Genomic DNA, 23248 nt, shown 5'->3' on the forward strand with positions numbered 1-23248 from the left:
TTCAACCTATGACTAAAATCAATAATGCCATCATTGACAGGTTACTTATATATAATGTTTAAACAATTTTCATACTTCAACACTTTACACTGAAAACTTTACAAAGCACTATGAACAATATAGGCATGTTCATGACAATTTTTGAACTTAAAATGCTTTGCTTTGCATTTCATAACACTATATATTTCTAAATAAATACAACCACGTTCTAAGCCCGGTGCCATTTAACATGTTTTAATGATTCTTAAAATAGTCAGCGCTAGGAGGCTCGTAAGTGTCTACATCTATAATCGCTGCCCAAAACAGTGTTGTCTCTTATCATACTTTGTATTTACTTTGGTCCTTCGACGATCTGTTTGTGACTTGAAAATGCTACAATGTGCGTCTGAGGAATCCGTCTTAAACTTAATATTTCTATCAATCAAACATAGTCTAATCTATTATCACCCTTTTGTTGTACTTTGTCGGTCCGAGGGATCACTTTTTCAGAATGTCTTATGCTGGATCGTTAGTTAAGATATACAGTCGAACCCCGTTGGCTCGAACTCCCAGGGACCCGCGAAAATATCTCGAGCCGCGGAAAATTCGAGCCAAACAGGAACGCTCAACTTCAGTAAAAAGAAATTAGTCCTTCACATCTTGTTCGAGCCAACGAAGAAGTCGAGCAAAACGAGTTCGAACCAACGGGGTTCGACTGTATTTACAACTATACTCCTACCCTTTCAGAGCGGGGGACATACTCAGTGTGGATACAGATCGTGTTCCTGAAATGTTGCTGGCAAACGCCGTGAGGAAAGCTACTAATGCGAGGGGAAAACCATTTGTGGATTTTGTATCAACAGAAAGCACACATATCGAGGATAAAGCCCGTAAGAATAATATAAGTAACGGGGTTAGCAGGCGACCCGATATGGGATATACGGGGCAAAGGAAACCATATCCTCGAACCAGAAAAGGGTTTCCTACGCCGCGTATATCCCACATCGGGTCACCTACTAATCCCGTAACGTTTATATCACGTCGAAAACCTGTTTACAGGTTTAAATGTTTCATTTATTCATCGGAATCGGGAAATAGCCGCCATTTTAGTACGATATAAATTTGGTGACCCACTATAAAACATCTTATATTTTTTATGTGCAGGTAAATGATATCTGACCATTTTCGGAAAATCATAGACGGTAAACAAAAAGGTAAAGTGTACTGTAATATGAATGTAAAAAGGTGTCGAGACAAAAAGTTGACGAAGAATAATAGCTTTTAGTACCAAATTCATATATGTATGTTTTATCGTCATAGATTGCTCAAGCTCCAAGTACATGATGTACTGTACCGTGTTCACTTTCAGATCGAGGGTATTACGCAGTGTTCATAGAACTGGAGGAGAGTCATATCATTACAGAAGAAGACAATATGATCGTGAGTTTGTCTCTCAGGAATTTAATAAAGTACACTGTTTAGTTTTTCCGTGATATGCTCTTCAATGAAAGTTACAGACTCTATGGGCAACGTTGTTTACTTGGAAACCATCAACACGACAATAAATATAATGGTTATAGCAACAAAGAACTGATACTGCTACATCTTCTTTACCAGCACTACTACCACCACCACCACTACTACCACCACCACCACCACTTCTTTTATTACTAATTGTAACAGATTGATGCACTGACTAAGCTTATATCTTTTAGATGGACGAAGAGCTACGTCGCCTGCATGAGTGTTATGACTTGTTCCGGAAGAGTGGAAAGCTTGCCCCGGTCCGCCTCTTTCAGGTTACTGGACGCTCGTTTGAGTTACTGGCCAAGGCGATTATCGCCTTAAATCAGAGTACCTCCATGCAGTACAAACTACCTCGCATCATCCGACGACGACCGCTTTTGGAACACCTAATGAGTCACAAGATAGATGCCTCTTGAAATTTAGACCATTGTTTACCGAAGGGAAACCATGAATGGTTATCGTCCTCAACCGGTCCACTGTCATGCAGTACTATCTACCTCGCATTATCTGGCGACGACCGCTTATGGAGCAGCTAATTAGTCGTCATATATATATGACTCATGATGAAATCTTGGCCATTGCTGAACGATGGGCATCTATCTACCAACGGTGATTGCCCATCAGCAGGGCACTTCCATGCAATACACACTGCCTCGCATCACCTGGCGGCGACAACGAAGATGCTTCTTGATATCCAGACCATGGACCATGAATAGAAACAAGTGTCACATGTCGAACGGTCAGCCAAACCGTTAGGACACCTAATGCCTTGGAGACAGTGCAATGGTATATCAGTCAGAGGCCCTTCTTCAACAAATTAGAAGGAATGTGTTGCAAAATGACAGGATAATAAGCCCATGAAGCAGCACCAGGCTGCACGCTAACACAATATCAAATAATCTCAGGAATGAGTTATTTTTTGCCATAATTACCCAGTCCGGAATAGACGAAGAGCTTTCTTTGCTTCAATGTGTAACATGTTTTATATTGAAATTATAATCGCTTAATCAATGTTACTAGTATTTAAACAAGTTGAATGTCTGTATTTACATCAGTAAAACTAAATTAACATTGTGGTATCATAGTTTTTAACGAAACGTCATCTTTTGTTCATATCAATTCGATAAGCATGCATACTATGAGTGTTACTTTCTATCATTATGAAATAAAACTAAATATTATGATTTGGTATTTCTGCAATGTTCATTCTATCACCTTATATATGGTTTGAAACTGTTTTAAATAAAAACTGTTAATAAGTGAAGAATATAATGACAATTTTCTACTGAAATATCAATAATACCAAGAAATAATGTCATGGCCTTTTTCAATAGAATGTGTGTGGGTGTCGCGAGGATTGTAAACTTATTTATACTCGCACTCGGGCCTTGCCCATTCGGCGAGTGCTTCGATAACAGTCTAAGTCAGTTTAGGTTTTTGGGGCATAGTTCACAGACAGAATGTAACGCAGGTTAGAGCTACCCTGGTTCTTTAACGTTCACCAGTCTAAAGCACTGTCACACGGGACCCCCATTTAACGTCCCTCCCGAAAGACGATTTGTATTTGTTAAGTGTTAGGGCGGGTAATCGAACCTGCGACCACTGGATTGACAGTCAAATGTGTTACCACTAGACCACCGATCCGCCACATCACATATAGCGTGGGCTAAGTCCTTCCCCTTTTATAACTGATTCCGAACATACTAAGGTAGTGTGAACTGTCGTGGGATGTATTCAATAACCGCCTAAGATTTCACTTAATTTTAAGATTTCAATCCAAGTGTTCTGATTGGACTGTGAAACAACTGGCCAATGGACTGAATGGAATCACTGAGGCGTGTCGAAGGACAAATACGGTATCAGAACTTTATTGTATAAGATGTTTTCCCCGGTCACCACGTTAAAGCTGCACTCTCACAGATGGAACGTTTTGACAAGTTTTTGTTTTGTTTTTTTTGTCTTGGAACGACCCAATTTATGCGAAAATGCATGGAAACCAGTGACATAAGACTGCTTACAAAAAGCAGACCACAGAATGTCCTATTTAAATTCGAAAATTGGTGTTTTTATGCATTTTTCTTAAACCTTTAGTAAAGCTTTTAGCCACAATTTCTCAAACTGAAATATGAAATCTGATTTTTGTCAGCAGTCTTCTATCACTGTTTGCAGATATTTACACAAAAATTGGCTCATTCCAAGAAAAACAATAAAAAAGTTGTCAAAACGGTAAATCTGTGAGAGTGCAGCTTAAGTGAGGAAAAAACCACAATTTCAAAACAGACCTTTACGAAAGTCTCTAAACAAACATTTGAAAGAGAAAACGCTCTGACGGGAAGCCGACCTTGAGGTATATTGATCGTAAGGAGTCAAAAAAGTATGATTTGAACATAATTATATAATTATAGAGTTCGACATTATTATTGTGTTTCCTGATTTAACATTTCATTGAAATAAATGTGAACGTTACTTCTCTTGTTTGTTTTCGTTTCTGTTTGTCCGCATTCAGTAAAACAAAATCTAATAAATATTCATATCTTTTGCATTCTGTTGGACGACCGACCCAATATTTCACATACTCGTAAAAGCCCTGGGAACGTATGCAAAAACACCTTAATTGATCCAATACAAAGGAGATACAATTGAGCGCTTCAAGCAGTCGACACGGCACTCTTGGCTATGTCTAGGAAATATATTCAAGATTGCCCCTAATGTTGCATGAAGTTAGCCAAAAGTGAAATGGCTAGACGTTGCCCCGTGTATTTAAAATGTGGCACGAATGCAACCAATGACAAGTTGTTGCCCCAGTAGCTTTTATATTGCACCGAATTGTTGATGTAAAGTGCACGAATTGTCGATGTATATTGCACGACTTGTTGATGTATATTGTATATTGCACCGAATTGTTGATGTATATTGCACGACTTGTTGGTGTATATTGCACGACTTGTTGATGTATATTGCACGATTTGTTGGTGTATATTGCACCGAATTGTTGATGTATATTGCACGACTTGTTGGTGTATATTGCACGACTTGTTGGTGTATATTGCACGACTTGTTGGTGTATATTGCACGACTTGTTGGTGTATATTGCACGGTTTGTTGGTGTATATTACACGACATGTATATTGCACGACTTGTTGGTGTATATTGCACGACTTGTTGATGTATATTGCACGACTTGTTGGTGTATATTGCTCGACTTGGTGATGTATATTGCACGACTTGTTGGTGTATACTGCACGACTTGTTGGTGTATACTGCACGACTTGTTGATGTATATTGCACGACAAGTTGGTGTATATTGCACGACATGTCGATGTATATTGCACGACTTGTTGGTGTATATTGCATGACTTGTTGATGTATATTGCAAGACTTGTTGGTGTATATTGCACGACTTGTTGATGTATATTGCACGGCTTGTTGATGTACATTGCACGACTTGTTGGTGTATATTGCACGACTTGTTGGTGTATATTGCACGACTTGTTGATGTACATTGCACGACTTGTTGGTGTATATTGCACGACTTGTTGGTGTATATTGCACGACTTGTTGATGTATATTGCACGACTTGTTGATGTATATTGCACGACTTGTTGGTGTATATTGCACGACTTGTTGATGTACATTGCACGACTTGTTGGTGTATATTGCACGACTTGTTGGTGTATATTGCACGACTTGTTGATGTATATTGCACGGCTTGTTGATGTACATTGCACGACTTGTTGGTGTATATTGCACGACTTGATGATGTATAGTAGCGTAAGAGAAGACGTTGTCCTCTGTAATTAAGAAATGGCACGACTTTTTAGAGTAGAGTAGCCAAAGACCAGAATTTCGCCCTGTAACTAATATATAACACGACTTGTTGAAGTAGAGTAACCAAAGATAAAACCGTGTCCCCTCTAACTAATATATTGCACGATTTGTCGGAGTAGAGTAACCAATGACAAGACGTTGCCCCCAGTAACTTATATATAACATGACTTGTTGGAGTAGAGTAACCAATGACAAGACGTTGCCCCCAGTAACTTATATATAAAAGGACTTTTAGGAGTAGAGTAACCAATGACAAGACCGTGTCCCCTGTAAATAATATATAGCACGACTTGTCGGAGTAGTGTAACCAATGACCAGACGATGCCCCCTGTAACTAATATATAGCAGGACCTTTTGGAGTAAAGTAACCAATGGCAAGACGTTGCCCCTAGCAACTAATATATAACACGACATGTTGGAGTAGAGTAACCTATGACAATACGTTTCTCCCTGTAACTAATAAATGACACGACTGGTTGGAGTAGAGTAACCAATGACAAGACGTTGCCCCCAGTAACTAATATATGACACGACTTGTGGGAGAAGAGTAACCAATGACAAGACAGTGTCCCCTCTACCTAATATATGGCACGACTGTGGGAGTAGAGTAACCAATGACAAGACGTTGTCCCATGTAACTAATATATGGCACAGCTTCTTGGAGTGTAGTTACCAAAGACAAGACGTTGCACCTGTAACTAATATATAACACCATTCGTTGGAGTATACATGTAGTAACCGATGACAAGTCATTGTCCCCTGTAACCAATATATGACACGACTTGTTAGAGCATAGTTAACTATGGCAAGACGTTGCCCCTGTAACTAATATATGGCACGACTTGTTGGAGTAGAGTAACCAATGACAAAACATTGCCCCCTGTAACTAATATGTCGCATGGTTTGTTGGAGTAGAGTAACCAATGACAAGACGTTATCCCCAGTAACTAATATATAACAGGACCTGTTGGAGTAGAGTAACCTATGACAATACGTTGCCCCCTCTAACTTATATATAACACGACTTGTTGGAGTAGAGTAACCAATGACAAGACATTGTCCCCTGTAACTAATATATGACACGACTTGTTGGAGTAGAGTAATCAATGACAAGACGTTGCCCCCTGTTACTAATATATGACACGACCTGTTGGAGTAAAGCAACAAATGACAAGACGTTGCGCCTGTAACTAATATATGGCACGACTTGCTGGAGTAGAGAAACCAATGACCAGACGTTTCCCCCAGTAACTAATATATGACACGACTTGTGGAAGTAGAGTAACCAATGACAAGACGTTGTCCCCTGTAACTAATATATAGCAGGACCTTTTGGAGTAGAGTAACCTATGACAATACGTTGCGCCCTGTAACTAATATATAACACAACTTGTTGGAGTTGAGTAACCAATGACCAGACGTTGTCCCCTGTAACTAATATATGACCCGACGTGTTGAAGTAGAGTAACCAATGACAAGACGTTGCCCCCTGTAACTAATATATGAAACGACTTGTGGGAGTAGAGGAACCAATGACAAGACGTTGCCCCCAGTAATTATATATGGCACGACCTGTTGGAGTAGAGTAACCAATGACAAGACATTGTCCCCTGTAACTAATATATGACACGACCTGTTGGAGTATAGTTACCTATGACAAGACGTTGCCCACAGTAACTAATATATGACACGACTTGTTGGAGTAAAGTAACCAATGACCAGACGTTGTCCCCTGTAACTAATATATGACACGACTTATGGGAGTAGAGGAACCTTTGACAAGACTTTGTCCCCTGTAACTAATATATGACATGACTTGTTGGAGTAGAGTAACCAATGACAAGACGTTGTCCCCTGTAACTAATATATGACGCGAGTCGTTGGAGTAGAGTACCCAATGACAGGACGTTGCCCCCTGTAACTAATATATGACACGACTTGTTGGAGTAGAGTAACCAATGACCAGACGTTGTCCCCTGTAACTTATATATGATACGACTTGTGGGAGTAGAGTAACCAATGACAAGACATTGTCCTCTGTAACTAATATATAACACGACTTGTTAGAGTAAAATAACCAATGACAAGACGTTGCCCCGTGTAACTAATATATGACACGACCTGTTGGAGTAGAGCAACCAATGACAAGACATTGTCCCCTGTAACTAATATATAGCAGGACATGTTGGAGTAAAGTAACCAATGGCAAGACGTTGCGCTCTGTAGCTAATATATGACACAACTTGTTGGAGTAGACTAACCAATGACAAGACATTGTCCCCTGTATCTAATATATGACACGACTTGTTGGAATAGAGTAACCAATGACCAGACGTTGCCACTGTAACTAATATATAACACCACTTGTTGGAGTATAGTTACCTATGACAAGACGTTGCCCCCAGTAATAATATATGACACGACTTGTGGAAGTATAGTAAGCAATGACAAGACATTGTCCCCTGTAACTAATATATAGTAGGACCTGTTTGAGAAGAGTAACCAATGCCAAGACGTTGCGCCCTGTAACTAATATATGGCACAACTGGTTGGAGTAAACTTACCAATGACAAGACATTGTCCCCTGTAACTAATATATGACACGACTTGTTGGAGTAGAGTAACCAATGACCAGACGTTGCCCCCTGTAACTAATATATAACACCACTTGTTGGAGTAAAGTTACCATGGACAAGACGTTGCCACCAATAACAGATATATGACACGACTCTTTGGAGTAGATTAACCAATGACAAGACATTGTCCCCTGTAACTAATATATGGCACGACCTGTTGGAGTAGAGTAACCAATGAAAAGTCATTGTCCCCTGTAACTAATATATGACACGACCTGTTGGAGTATAGTTACCTATGACAAGACGTTGTCCACAGTAACTAATATATGACACGACTTGTTGGAGTAAAGTAACCAATGACAAGACGTTGTCCCCTGTAACTAATATATGACACGACTTGTGGGAGTAGAAGAACCTTTGACAAGACTTTGTCCCCTGTAACTAATATATGACATGATTTGTTGGAGTAGAGTAACCAATGACAAGACGTTGTCCCCTGTAACTAATATATGACGCGAGTTGTTGGAGTAGAGTACCCAATGACAGGACGTCGCCCCCTGTAACTAATATATGACACGACTTGTTGGAGTAGAGTAACCAATGACCAGACGTTGTCCCCTGTAACTTATATATGATACGACTTGTGGGAGTAGAGTAACCAATGACAAGACATTGTCCTCTGTAACAAATATATAACACGACTTGTTAGAGTAAAAAAACCAATGACAAGACGTTGCCCCGTGTAACTAATATATGACACGACCTGTTGGAGAAGAGCAACCAATGACAAGACATTGTCCCCTGTAACTAATATATAGCAGGACATGTTGGAGTAAAGTAACCAATGGCAAGACGTTGCGCTCTGTAGCTAATATATGACACAACTTGTTGGAGTAGACTTACCAATGACAAGACATTATGCCCTGTATCTAATATATGACACGACTTGTTGGAATAGAGTAACCAATGACCAGACGTTGCCCCGGTAACTAATATGTAACACCACTTGTTGGAGTATAGTTACCTATGACAAGACGTTGCCCCCAGTTATAATATATGACACGACTTGTGGAAGTGGAGTAAGCAATGACAAGACATTGTCCCCTGTAACTAATATATAGTAGGACCTGTTTGAGCAGAGTAACCAATGCCAAGACGTTGCGCCCTGTAACTAATATATGGCACAACTGGTTGGAGTAAACTTACCAATGACAAGACATTGTCCCCTGTAACTAATATATGACACGACCTGTTGGAGTATAGTTACCTATGACAAGACGTTGTCCACAGTAACTAATATATGACACGACTTGTTGGAGTAAAGTAACCAATGACAAGACGTTGTCCCCTGTAACTAATATATGACACGACTTGTGGGAGTAGAAGAACCTTTGACAAGACTTTGTCCCCTGTAACTAATATATGACATGATTTGTTGGAGTAGAGTAACCAATGACAAGACGTTGTCCCCTGTAACTAATATATGACGCGAGTTGTTGGAGTAGAGTACCCAATGACAGGACGTCGCCCCCTGTAACTAATATATGACACGACTTGTTGGAGTAGAGTAACCAATGACCAGACGTTGTCCCCTGTAACTTATATATGATACGACTTGTGGGAGTAGAGTAACCAATGACAAGACATTGTCCTCTGTAACAAATATATAACACGACTTGTTAGAGTAAAAAAACCAATGACAAGACGTTGCCCCGTGTAACTAATATATGACACGACCTGTTGGAGAAGAGCAACCAATGACAAGACATTGTCCCCTGTAACTAATATATAGCAGGACATGTTGGAGTAAAGTAACCAATGGCAAGACGTTGCGCTCTGTAGCTAATATATGACACAACTTGTTGGAGTAGACTTACCAATGACAAGACCTTATCCCCTGTATCTAATATATGACACGACTTGTTGGAATAGAGTAACCAATGACTAGACGTTGCCCCGGTAACTAATATGTAACACCACTTGTTGGAGTATAGTTACCTATGACAAGACGTTGCCCCCAGTAATAATATATGACACGACTTGTGGAAGTGGAGTAAGCAATGACAAGACATTGTCCCCTGTAACTAATATATAGTAGGACCTGTTTGAGCAGAGTAACCAATGCCAAGACGTTGCGCCCTGTAACTAATATATGGCACAACTGGTTGGAGTAAACTTACCAATGACAAGACATTGTCCCCTGTAACTAATATATGACACGACTTGTTGGAGTAGAGTAACCAATGACCAGACGTTGCCCCCAGAAACTAATATATAACACCACTTGTTGGAGTATAGTTACCATGGACAAGACGTTGCCCCCAATAACAGATATATGACACGACTCTTTGGAGTAGATTAACCAATGACAAGACATTGTCCCCTGTAACTAATATATGGCCCGACCTGTTGGAGTAGAGTAACCAATGGCAAGACGTTACGCCCTGTTACTAATATATGACAAAACTTGTTGGAGAAGACTTACCAATGACAATACATTGCCCCCCAGTAACTAATATATAGCAGGACCTGTTGGTGTAGAGGAACCTTTGACAAGACGTTGACCCCTGTAATTAATATATGACACGACTTGTTGGAGTAGAGTAACCAATGACCAGACGTTGCGCCTGTAACTTATATATAACACGACTTGTTGGAGTATAGTTACCAATGACAAGATGTTGCCTCAAGTAACTAATATATGACACGACTTGTTGGAGTAGAGTAACCAATCACCAGACGTTGCCCCTGTAACTAATGTATAACACGACTTGTTGGAGTATAGTTACCAATGACAAGACGTTGCCCCAAGTAACTAATATATGACACGACTTGTTGGAGTAGAGTAACCAATGACAAGACATTGTCACCTGTAACTAATATATGGCACGATTCGTAGGAGTAGAGTAACCAATGACAAGACATTGTCCTCTGTAACTAATATATTGAAGGACCTGTTGTAGTATAGTTACCAATGACAAGACATTGTCCCCTGTAACTTATATATGACACGACTTGTTGGAGTAGAGTATCCAATAACAAGTCAATGTCCCCCCTAACTAATATATGACACGACTTGTTGGAGTAGAGTATCCAATAACAAGTCAATGTCCCCCCTAACTAATATATAACAAGACTTGTTGGAGTAGAGTTACCGCTGACATGACGTTGCCCCCTTAACAAATATATAACACGACTTGTTGGAGTAGAATAACCAATGACAAGACGTTGCCCCCTGTAACTAATATATAACTCGACTTGTTGGAGTAGAGTAACCAATGACAAGACGTTGCCCCTGTATCTAATATATAACACGTCTTGTTGGAGTACATTTACCAATGACAAGACGTTGCCCCCTGTAACTTATATATAACACTACTTGTTGAAGTAGAGTAACCAATGACAAGACGTTGCCCCTGTAACTAATATATGGCACGACTTGTTGGAGTAAAGAAACCAATAACAAGACGGTATCCCCTGTACCTAATATATGAAACGTATTGTTGGAGTAGAGTACCCAATGACAAGACGTTGCTCCCTGTAACTAATATATGTCACGACTTGTTGGAGTAGAGTTACCTATGATAAGACGTTGCCCCTGTAACTAATATATAACACGACTTGTTGGAGTAGAGTAACCAAAGACAAGATGTTGCCCCCTGTAACATATATATGACACGACTTGTTGGAGTAGAGTAACCAATGACCAGATGTTGCCCCTGTAACTAATATATAACACGACCTGTTGGAGTATAGTTACCAATGACAAGACGTTGCCCACTGTAACTAATATATAACTCGACTTGTTGGAGTAGAGTATCCAATGACAAGATGTTGCCCCTGTTACATATATATAACACGACCTGTTGGAGTATAGTTACCAATGACAATACGTTGCCCACTGTAACTAATATATAACACGACTTGTTGTAGTAGAGTAACCAATGACCAGACGTTGCCCACTGTAACTAATATATGACAGGACTTGTTGGAGTAGAGTCACCAATGACAAGACGTTGCCCCTGTAATTAATATATAACACGACCTGTTGGAGTATAGTTACCAATGACAAGACGTTGCCCACTGTAACTAATATATGACAGGACTTGTTGGAGTAGAGTCACCAATGACAAGACGTTGCCCCTGTAATTAATATATAACACGACCTATTGGAGTATAGTTACCAATGACAAGACGTTGCCCACTGTATCTAATATACGACACGACTTGTTGGAGTATAGTCACCAATGACAAGACATTGTCCGCTGTAACTAATATATGACACGACTTGTTGGATGTGAGAGACCAATGACAAGACGTTGCCCCTGTAACTAATATATGACACAACTTGTTGGAGTATAGTTACCAATGACAAGACGTTGCCCCCAGTAACTAATATATGACACGACTTGTTGGAGTAGAGTAACCAATGACAAGACGTTGCCCCTGTAACTAATATATAACACCACTTGTTGGAGTATAGTTACCAATGACAAGACGTTGCCCACTGTAACTGATATATGACACGACTTGTTGGAGTATAGTTACCAATGACAAGACATTGTCCCCTGTAACTTATATATCACACGACCTGTTGGAGTAGAGAAACCAATGATAAGACGTTACCCCTGTAACTAATATATGACACAACTTGTTGGAGTATAGTTACCTTAACTGTTGCTGATGTACTGGAAGACGTTTTACACCTTATCGCTAGCTGTAGGGAGGGGTAGATACATTCCGGAAAAGAGCTCCGTCGAAAAAAAGAAATCAAAATTAGGAAAAGGGCTATTTCGCTTTGATTGAATCTGTCAAAACTGATATTTTTTATACTTATGTGTAATATTTTATGTTTTCAAGGGAGCTTCTTTCTAATATGTATAATACTTCTCTACAATACTGGGCAGACGAGGTCAAACTAAATTAATAATTAGTATTTCATGAGTAATGCGATATTGATTCAAAGAATGGTGATAACGAATCAGTTCGTTTAGTTTAAACTGTTTTAACTCGATTTTGACGATAGCTGGTAACTTATCCAATCACTCTCGAATCCGTTTCCTGGGTAGAAACCAGTAGCACTGGGGCAGTGATTACGAACGGTCTCAAGTCTGAGTCTGAAAATTGGACTCAGTCTCAGCACCTGAGTCTAAGTCCAGACTCAGCTGAGCTTGTCGAATATTACATGATTTCAAACAATAAGTTCACTTCTACTCTATATCTTACATACCGAACATCGAAGTATATTGAAGTACATGTTGTATATCTATTATCTCTTGACATAATTTTTTTGCTTTCATTAAAAAAAATCAGTATGTGAATGCATAGTGGATATCGTCACCTTAGTGCAATTACTCAATAACTGCATATAGAAATAGAGGCATATATTGAGTTCTTGCACTAAGGTGACGACATATTTCAGCTTACATTCATCTCTTTTCATCGAGATTTTTTTTAATCGGCAATGTTTCGCTGAAACCAAAGAGAGTTATCATCATATGCGCCTGGGCGCATGTGAGTTTGGTTTGTGGTCACCAAGCCGGACAAGTGGGTTTCCTCCGGGTTCTCCGGTTTCCCCCACAACACAAGACCACACTCTCGCGTAAAATCGTGCCAACGAGAGTGATTAATATAATGTTGTAATAACTTGTTTCACAATCGTTGTAAAATAAATATGTTTAAACTAGAGTTATCATCAGATACTAGTATCCAAATTACGCTGACGGTAAACTATCTGAGTAACCGAAATCTGATCAATGCAGAATCTTCAATTTGAATCACACATAAGTGTTCCATATTGTATATCTTATGAATCTGAGATCTGGAGATTTAATAAAACGTTATTGTGGAAAGAGTTCATTTCCATTAACCGTTAAAATTCGATACAATTTCCTACCATTTTCGCCCTTTTTTCTTGGCCACTGATTGAATGTCTGTTATATCATCTTAATCAAAGTTATATTTGTTATGAATGTTGATAAACACATTTTATCATTTCTACTTTTGTTTTCGGCAATAACATTTTCGGCAAAATGAATATGCCAATGGCTTTCGCGTCGCTTCAGTAATTCAGCACCGGTTCAAGAATTGGTGAGCGTATGGAGGGTCGGAGTAACGTAAAACATTGTATTTACAAAAATAGCCAAATAAGCGCAATGTCGGAGACAAGTGGTTGCTGTTATGTCCTTCACTATTGCGAAATGACTTTGACCTTTCAACTATGATTGTGAACGTCCTGTATGAGATTATGTCCTCACAAAGTGCAGTGATATCAACAAGGGTTGGACCACTAGTGGACGCTATTCTTATATCTGATAGGTAACGTTTGCAAGTGCATTTTGAAGTGTGCAGCCGACATTTAGACCAAAGTGAACTCAGATAAAAAGATATAACCGCGAACTTTGAATAATACTTCACCTTTACTTCCTATTGATTTGTTATGGCGATAGTTAAAAGTGATACTTAAGGGGATATTTTAGATAGTTTTTCTGTTTTTCTATGAGTTATCAAATGTGTTATTATGGCTCTAAACAATGAACGTGCATGGGTTTTGATAGTGCAATAACATTATCAAAATCGTTGTAACAAAAAGAAATAGTTTACGACCGAGATTTTGCTTTGCGGTTTTTCTGATAATTTTTCATTGCCCTCCCTTCCGACGTAGCATATATGACGTAATTTATCACGTGGTATACACACACTGATTATTAACTTGAGGTATAATGTTTTAGTTACAAGTGTGAAACAAGATTCGGACGAATAAAGGAAATTCTATACTCTCCTAGTTTATAAAGAGCATGATAACAAAACAAGGAGCATATATGAGAAAAGAAATGCAAAGTAATTACATGTAAACAATGTTGATGTTATTTACTATAAAAAATGAGAATTTATTATATTTAAATAAAATTTACATGATTATATACATAACATGTGTTAAGTCAGAATGGCTTTCGTTTTCCAAGTTTGACCTACTCTGCTATTTTTAGCCAAACAGCTTATGCTTGACACCATTTAATTATTACGTTTATGATGAATGTTTTATCACATATATGTCATTACCACATTGAAAATAACGCATACTGCAACGTCCGGCACGCCATATTTCCTGATTATTGTGAAGGTTCAAACGTCTTAACTCAAAAAAAAACACCGTACATTAATGAAAAACTTTCCATGCGTCGAATTCAGTTCAAAGTTACGTATAGTGCGAACATCAATTTCACATTGACACTCACTGGATTTTTGTTTATTGCTGGTATTGGTTTTTAATGTGAGTGGTTTTACCATCATGCACATTTTGTTTTTGCGTCTTCTTTTTTTCGGAAGGCAATGAACTAGACAGACTATTGACCTGTTAAAAAGCTTCTCTTTTATCGCCGTCTTCTTCAAAAGGCGATGCACTAGACAGACAATTGACCGGGGAACTTGCACTTACAGTTATATTATAGCTTGGCTATTCTACCGAAGGACACCAGTGAAGCCTTGAAGCCCACGTCTTAGATTTCTACGAAGTTTTTGTCAGTGCGGTGACATAAAGGTGACTACATAATTGGCAAATCCAAATGACCTAATAACCACTCATAGACATGGCTAAGGAACGTCTGATCTAAGCGTACGGTATGTTCGATTATAAAGATGCACTATTATTCCGAAAAAAGATTTACCATATTAAATACAATTTTTTTTTCTTTTTCCAAACAGGGTTAATAAATGTCGAAAACAATGGTTCTTATGAAAGATACCGCGTTTAATTTGAAAGAAAGGTGCAGAAAACACGGTATTTCTACCTTATGAGACGATAGTAGATCACAGTTAATCTTTTAGCATTCACCAATCATTTAAAAGTTTTGCTTTTTCAGCTGTTTAATACACGGTTATAAACTTGTTCAGTAATTATTAAGATTTTCAATAAATGCATTATTAAGTAAGAAGTTGAAGGTTAATCACTCAAAATGTATGTCTGTTAACCATGTGTATGTATTGATTTTGAATAAGAGTATGACATTACTACGCGATTCTGATTGGCCAACATGTCGTTTTAAGGAGACACGTAAGTCGTTTTAACGTGATACGTGAGTCGTTATAACTGAGAGACTTCAACTGGCATAACAACATCCTAGGCAAACAGTTCTCTCAACTTCTAAGTTAGACCCGCCTTCTGTTATGGTCGGTCTGGCTACGCCCCCCCCCCCCCCCTGTCGCTTGATATTCAATAAGCTAGTTAGAAATAAACAACAACAGAAAGCACTTAAAGATTCCTGAACACAATCCTTTCTAAGACCTGTCGTTTACCCTCGCAGAACCAATTAAAGACAAGAAAAAATATACAAATGTATATAAAAGAGCTTCGTTCCTAAGCGCTTTGTCGGTAGGTATCCAGATCACGTGGTTTGTGACATCAAATTTGGCTATCCCGTGATGCACTTTATTTGTGACCAATCCTGTTTTTGTTGTGTTTTTTTCTCTTCAAAACGACGGCGTTTACCATGTTTACACTTAAGCTACGACATTACTTTTGGAATTGGAATTAGGTATACACTTAATTTAGAACGACGTATGATACATTTGCACTTGCCTCCATTTTTGCAAGACGATATATCTTTCAATGTTCAAGGAAGAATCACACAGTACGCCTTAGGCCTTCACGCATTTGATTAAATCTATGTACGGCCTAGTACAATCTATATACAAAACATTTGATTTTTTAAAATGTAAATCAGAATGACATCCTCAGTGCACTGAAGTCCCATTCTGGTGGACGCACTCGGAGACTGTTGGTCGTTCATTAGTGATTCTCATCGTTGTCAAAGTGTTTTAGTATTTCAAGTAGAAAATGGATTTTATCACTTTATTCCAGAAATATATTAAGTGTTTGATATGACCGCATGGAATCTACTGTATCTAGTTTCCCTCGTTATTGTCAGACGCTGAGTGCAATTGAAAGTCTCGTCTTAATATGAAATGTCAACCTTACTGCACCTAGTCTTTATATGTTGTTTACCGTGGTTGTTATGTCAAATGTGCTTTTTAAAAGTACGTACGGAACAATAGGTTATATAATTAACCAGATAGCCTATACAAGTGAACTTACAAAACAGAAGTCAACGCCTTTAAACTCATTACAGCATGGTTATACAACAGGGATCTGTTTTATGTCATCTGCAATTCAGTCAATCAAAAACTCAAGCAATGTGTTTTCACACTCTAAAATTAACCGCTTCAACAAATCGTATTTTATATAACACCTCTTTCTTTATTGACGCGCATTAACAGGAGTCACTCTTAGTATATGTCAGCGCTTTTGCGATCTAAAAAAATGTACATGCGTACCTTGACCACAGACCCACACCAAGATCTGACAGCACATGGCACCAGAAATATTGACACCGTTTCTTGGCTCAGTGCAAGCTCTTGAATAAAACCTTCGTAACAAATTCACCTTTCCTTGTGAATACCATTTATAGAATACGCATCAATAGTGTGGGATAACTCTACTGAATAGTAAAAAGATATACTCGAAACACTTCAATATGGTGCAGCAAGATAGTTACAGGCTTTATACGTTCAGTGTTAAAGGGACATTTTTTTGTTAAATGTATTTGAATGACGAAATTAAGCGTGGCAAATCATTCAGAGTGTTAAAACGACGATACTGACGGCTCGAACCCTTCAGCAAATGTTGCTGTATGCTAAAATATTGTCTTTAAAGTCCACGATTTTGAATAAATTTAGTAACGCGATTAAACAAATGGGTTAAAGGTTAAGTTATTCCTATATATGTGTGTGAGTACTTGTGAGAGTAAAGTTTTGTTGTTAGATTTTTATTTTTTCCATCACTGTACCGGCGTGGGTTCGCACCGCACTAAAACCAGATTGTTTTTAAGTGTGCGATTTCGGTATCAAACGGTGAAAAAGTTATAATATAAGTGTTTTCAGAAGCATAGCTGGAATCAAATTTGGGGTGCCAAAATATTAGCGACTCCCTTTTATAATACCAGCTATTAACTATAAAATAGCTGTCGTTATCAAGAATAATCAACCCGTTTCATCATTTTGATGTTTACGTTAGCAATATACATCTAATCATTCAACAGATCCGCTTGAGGGCGCCTTACAGCATTACGTAATTAAATGATTCCCGCGCCCGCCATTTCGTTAAAGCATTTCATTGGTTAATATTTAAAAAAGATTCAGCGCATGCGCTAAATCGAGCGCGCAACCACACCGATTCACTTTCGTTCAGGCAGTCAAACCGAAAGGTCAGTTTTTTAAGAGCTAGAATTGCTGTTTAAGAAAAATTCCCTCCCTCCCACCCAATTGCCGTGCGTTTTGCTTCTTAGCTCTTGATTAGTTTATAGTTATGTTCATGAATAGCGGCATGTGTTGCATTTGTCTGCGCCCGTTTTGCATATCTGTTTTCAGCAGAGCTAAAACACCCATGGTCGTTTAAAGCCACCACGACGAACTTGCAAAGTCGCTGACCACTACGCAAACACAGGTACACATTCTTCGCTGACCTGATACTAGAATTGTTTGGCTTTCCTGATGGGATAAATGGACAATGCAAAAACTACACATCCTAGTACATACAATTAATACTTTCTTGGAAAATTACCATCTTACCTTTTGCATTTCTTTCTTGTCACAGTAAATGATTATAACACTTTATATGAGATTAAATACATACTGTCGACCAACAATTCTTTTTGCCATTATAACATTGTGGAATGAACTCGATCTTGACACAATAAATTCGCATTTACCTCTCGTCTTCAACCATAATTTACATCAACAGTTTAAAGGAGCTGATGTTCCACCTTTTTGTCTGGTGAGAACGTCGCTGGTGTCAGTATATTATGCAAGTTTAAGACCTTTCGGGTGATGATAATGTTGTGGTATTTACGAACATCAACAAATACTATACACACATCGTCTCCATAACACTTGACAGTAAGCACAAATACCACCTCCCCGCCCCCTTAGTCGCCCTTTCTGTTTCTTCAGTTTCATTTCTAACGCTTATTTTCTTCTATTTATATTATTATTTATTGCATTACACGTTCTGTAAATTAGAACCACTGATCTCGTAAGTGTACAGCACATTATTCTTATTCCTATGCATGTGCTCTTATGGACCGTGGCAGTTGATTTCATGGCTTTTATGAAAACGTAATTATGTTGCTTGTCACGTGACGTTTTGGGACGAAGCTGCAACTAAACTTGGAAAAGCTGTCCCTTGGCATGTTCTATTTAATATGAACGTTAACTTTTTCTCCTGTTTCTTTTCGATAATTGATAAGTGTGTTTTTTCAGCTGCTCATATCACATTTTTGTCATTTGAACAACCTTTTAGGGATTTGATTCTAAGTCGGGTAATATTGGCAAAATTTGGAATTTTGAATACCAAACCTTTCAGTAGAGCATTGAAAAATTGCAGTAAAATATCCGTGTTTAATAGGGACTGAAATCCTTCCATAAATCTTCAAATTGAACACGTCATAAAATAATGATCAACCCAAGAAGGACCCGAGTAACTGACTGGACTCTTGGTACATCTTAGTTATCAAATACCTTTCAAGATTTTTAGTAAATAAACCCACTTTTAATCACTGACAATCTATATTAAAGCATAATTTCAATACTATAGATAGACTGTGTCTCCACATGAATTAAAAGTAATACAACTAAGTGCACAAAGAGCGTATCATGATGGAAAAAAATCCGCTAACCTAAATGTATGTTTTAGTTCTTCTCAGATCAGTGCAAACATGTGAGTATGCAAGATAGAGGTGATATATTTAATAAGCTCCAGAAGAAATGGATAGCCTCTTTATAATCATACATGCATTTTAATTTCTAGACCATTTGCGTCCATATCTTCAATTTGTCCCTTGGAGCACTTTTCCGGATTGAAATGAATAATGCTCGTGCATTAAAACATTTTCACATACATTATTATCAGTTTCCTTGTGCTCGGTTCACTTGGTTCACACAGGATGTTAAAGCCATGGCAGAGCAAACAAAAACAATGACTCAGAGCTGCGGGCATTATAAACGTAGAACAAATAGACCACACACCACACTCGCATCTGAATATATATTGCAAATAATTATGTTGAGGACATAGTAGAAATATAAATAGCAACATGATTAATATAAGTAGTAGTACTTGTATCAGTAGAAGCGGAAGCAGTAGCACTTACAGCATCAGCAACAACCGTAGTAATAGTTGTTGTTGTAGTAGTTTCTGTTGCAGTAATTGAAGTAGTATTAGAGGTAGTAGCATGAGGCAAAGAGGTGGTGATAGATGCTGTCATTTTTGTTGTTGTTGTAGTGGTAGAGGTAGAAGGGTAAATATCAAAAGAAGTATTAGAAGTGGTAGTAGCAGTAGCAGTTTTAGTAGCAGTAGTCAAAGGCGTGGTGATAGATGCTGTCGTTTTTGTTGTTGTAGAGATAGAGGTAGAAGAGTAAGTAGCAGAAGAAGTATTAGTAGCAGTAGCAGTTTTAGTAGCAGTAGTCAAAGGCGTGGTGATAGATGCTGTCGTTTTTGTCGTTTTTGTTGTTGTAGAGATAGAGGTAGAAGAGTAAGTAGCAGAAGAAGTATTAGTAGCAGTTTTAGTAGCAGTAGTCAAAGGCGTAATGATAGATGCTGTCGTTTTTGTCATTGTTGTTGTTGTAGAGGTAGAGGTAGAAGAGTTAGTAGCAGAAGAAGTATAAGTAGTGGTAGTAGCAGTAGTTTTAGTAGCAGAAGTCAAAGGCGTGGTGATAGATGCTGTCGGTTTTGTCGTTTTTGTTGTTGTAGAGATAGAGGTAGAAGAGTAAGTAGCAGAAGAAGTATTAGTAGCAGTAGCAGTTTTAGTAGCAGTAGTCAAAGGCGTGGTGATAGATGCTGTCGTTTTTGTCGTTTTTGTTGTTGTAGAGATAGAGGTAGAAGAGTAAGTAGCAGAAGAAGTATTAGTAGCAGTAGCAGTTTTAGTAGCAGTAGTCAAAGGCGTAATGATAGATGCTGTCGTTTTTGTCATTGTTGTTGTTGTAGAGGTAAAGGTAGAAGAGTTAGTAGCAGAAGAAGTATAAGTAGTGGTAGTAGCAGTAGTTTTAGTAGCAGAAGTCAAAGGCGTGGTGATAGATGCTGTCATTTTTGTCGTTGTTGTTGAGGTAGAGGTAGAAGTAGAAGTTAGTAGCAGAAGAAGAATTAGTAGTGGTAGTAGTAGTAGCCGTAGCAGTTTTAGTAGCAGTAGTCAAAGGCGTGGTGATAGATGCTGTCATTTTTGTCGCTTTATTGTTGGAGAGGTATAGGTAGAAGAGTTAGTAGCAGTATTAGTATTGGTTATAGCAGTAGCAGTTTAAGAAGCAGTGGCAGTTGCAGCAGCAGCTTTTCTTCATAAAATGCTTATGAAAAGTGTTAACGACACTTTCTTTATTAACTGTCATAAAATATCAAAATACAGCCAGTAGGACTTAAAATACAAAACTAAATCAGCAATCCACACTGTAACTTTGAATGCAAAGTAAGGATCATTAGTGAACATCATGATGAAAAATACGAAGAAGAACGTGACAAATGTTTCGGCTCATATTTAAGAGGTGTTAAAATGACCGTCATTGTGGATTATCCAGGCTTCACCAGGCTACAGTTTACACCAAAGTCAAATGTTGTGTCACAACTTTTATGAGCACATATTTTATACCGCATGTACACCAACTGTATAACTTTGCGTTTTCATGCATTTCTGCTGCTTACAATTGAACAACTCGAATATCTCAGCCAGGCTGCTAGGCTTATTCACATCACGCTTGACGTGTGTTGAATTTATATCGTCTGAATATTAACTCGTTACCCTAACTTAAGGTTTAAGCTGCATTTTGTATAAATAAATATAGATCCATTTTCCATTTGAAGATACTTATCCTTTTTACCCAGCTTACTTTTAACGAGTGTTTTAATGAATTAAGACTCTATCACTTTCAACTCACCATTAATGTACTGTTGTTGTTTTTATCTCAACTGGTGTTAAAGCAAATGTTTTGAGAGCTCTCATTTACCCCGTTTGAGATAAATTTATATTATTTTCTATCTGTTCAGACAAGTTCTCATGGCAAAATAATTTAGGGATCTAATTTTGTATCGACCATTTCAATATTTTTGTAGTAAGTGTTCCATTCCAAGTCGAATATGATATATGTCTTTTTACAGGGAAATTGTAAGGGAAGCTGCCGTGATCATCTGCAAAATCAAGAATATTGAATGTCTGGGTTTTCTATTTATCTTTATACTTGGATGATTTTCTTTCATTTCTTTCGCAAGAAAAATGAGCAGAAGTGAGAACAGAAGGGACACATGCAACGTGTAAATAACTTAATACAGTGCACATAAGACAATCCCTGGAGGAAAATTCTTGAGAAGAAATGCTTTAAGAAAAGCGGTCTGCTCTCATTATCCAATTCTCATTTCTCAGAAAAGTACAAAACGTTGCACAGTCTGGAGGTATGAAGTGACAGTGTTAATGAACTCCAGAAAATGCTTTGAAATTTATCTTAACATCACCGCAGGAAATCTTCTTTTTAAAAACAACAAAAACAACAACAACAACAACAACTGTATTTCTCCCACCTCAGATAAGTAGATCCAATAATTTAACCATGCTAGAATATAAGTATCTTCCATGGCCGAGAGTGTAAAACCTTGTCTTGTGGCAATATTTAGAACGCTTATTAATTATTTCTCGCTTCAAATGTCACCATAAAACAGTTTTCACGCACCTTTCAAGAAATAATGCTTCACTCTCCTTAGAGCTGTTTAAAGACCGATTTGACTATTAACATAATCTGAATCACTGCGCGCATATCCATGACAACCACGAATTATCGCATATCTATCCGCAATTATTTCCACTAAGCACAAAAGAGTTCCAGCAAAAAAACAACATTTTTACTTATTTTTGTTTAACTGAGGTGGGAGAAAAAGTATTTACTATAGTCGCTCGTGTAAGATAGGTTCATCCCGACCCTCGCGCAGGGTGTTTTGCGGAAACTCGGTAAACCTCGTTCCCGCAAAACACCCTGCGCGAGGGTCGGAATGAACCTATCTTACACGAGCGGCCATGGGAGAAACTTAAAACCTTCTTGGAATGTTTCTCTTAATTATTTCGAATGATTGGGAAAAAAAGCCTTTCTTCTCAAGAATTTTCCACTGTGACGTGTCATTTGTGTACTGTAGGCTATTCCTTTTATCTGATGCTAAGGCACAAAATCTTTACCGTTGTATTATGCAAATTGCATGTGTTCTTATTAAACTCACTGGTGCGTCTTTTCTGGCGAACGAAATTAAACATCAT

General features: G+C 38.1%; 1 protein-coding gene across 2 annotated transcripts in view; it reads left to right on the forward strand.

Moving 5' to 3' along the window:
• The window catches only part of LOC128229973 (uncharacterized), a 44229-nt gene extending 41541 nt beyond the window's left edge, over positions 1 to 2688 (forward strand). For both annotated transcript variants that reach the window (XM_052941913.1, XM_052941915.1), the window contains exons 6-8: positions 727 to 869; positions 1349 to 1419; positions 1695 to 2688. In XM_052941913.1, coding sequence (XP_052797873.1) covers positions 727 to 869; positions 1349 to 1419; positions 1695 to 1922 — 442 coding nt within the window. In that variant the 3' untranslated portion in view covers positions 1923 to 2688. The remainder of the gene's footprint in view (positions 1 to 726; positions 870 to 1348; positions 1420 to 1694) is intronic.
• Positions 2689 to 23248: the final 20560 nt, after the last annotated feature.

This window comes from Mya arenaria, chromosome 4, assembly GCF_026914265.1.
Source record: "Mya arenaria isolate MELC-2E11 chromosome 4, ASM2691426v1".
In the NCBI taxonomy this organism is placed as follows: Eukaryota; Metazoa; Mollusca; class Bivalvia; order Myida; family Myidae; genus Mya; species Mya arenaria.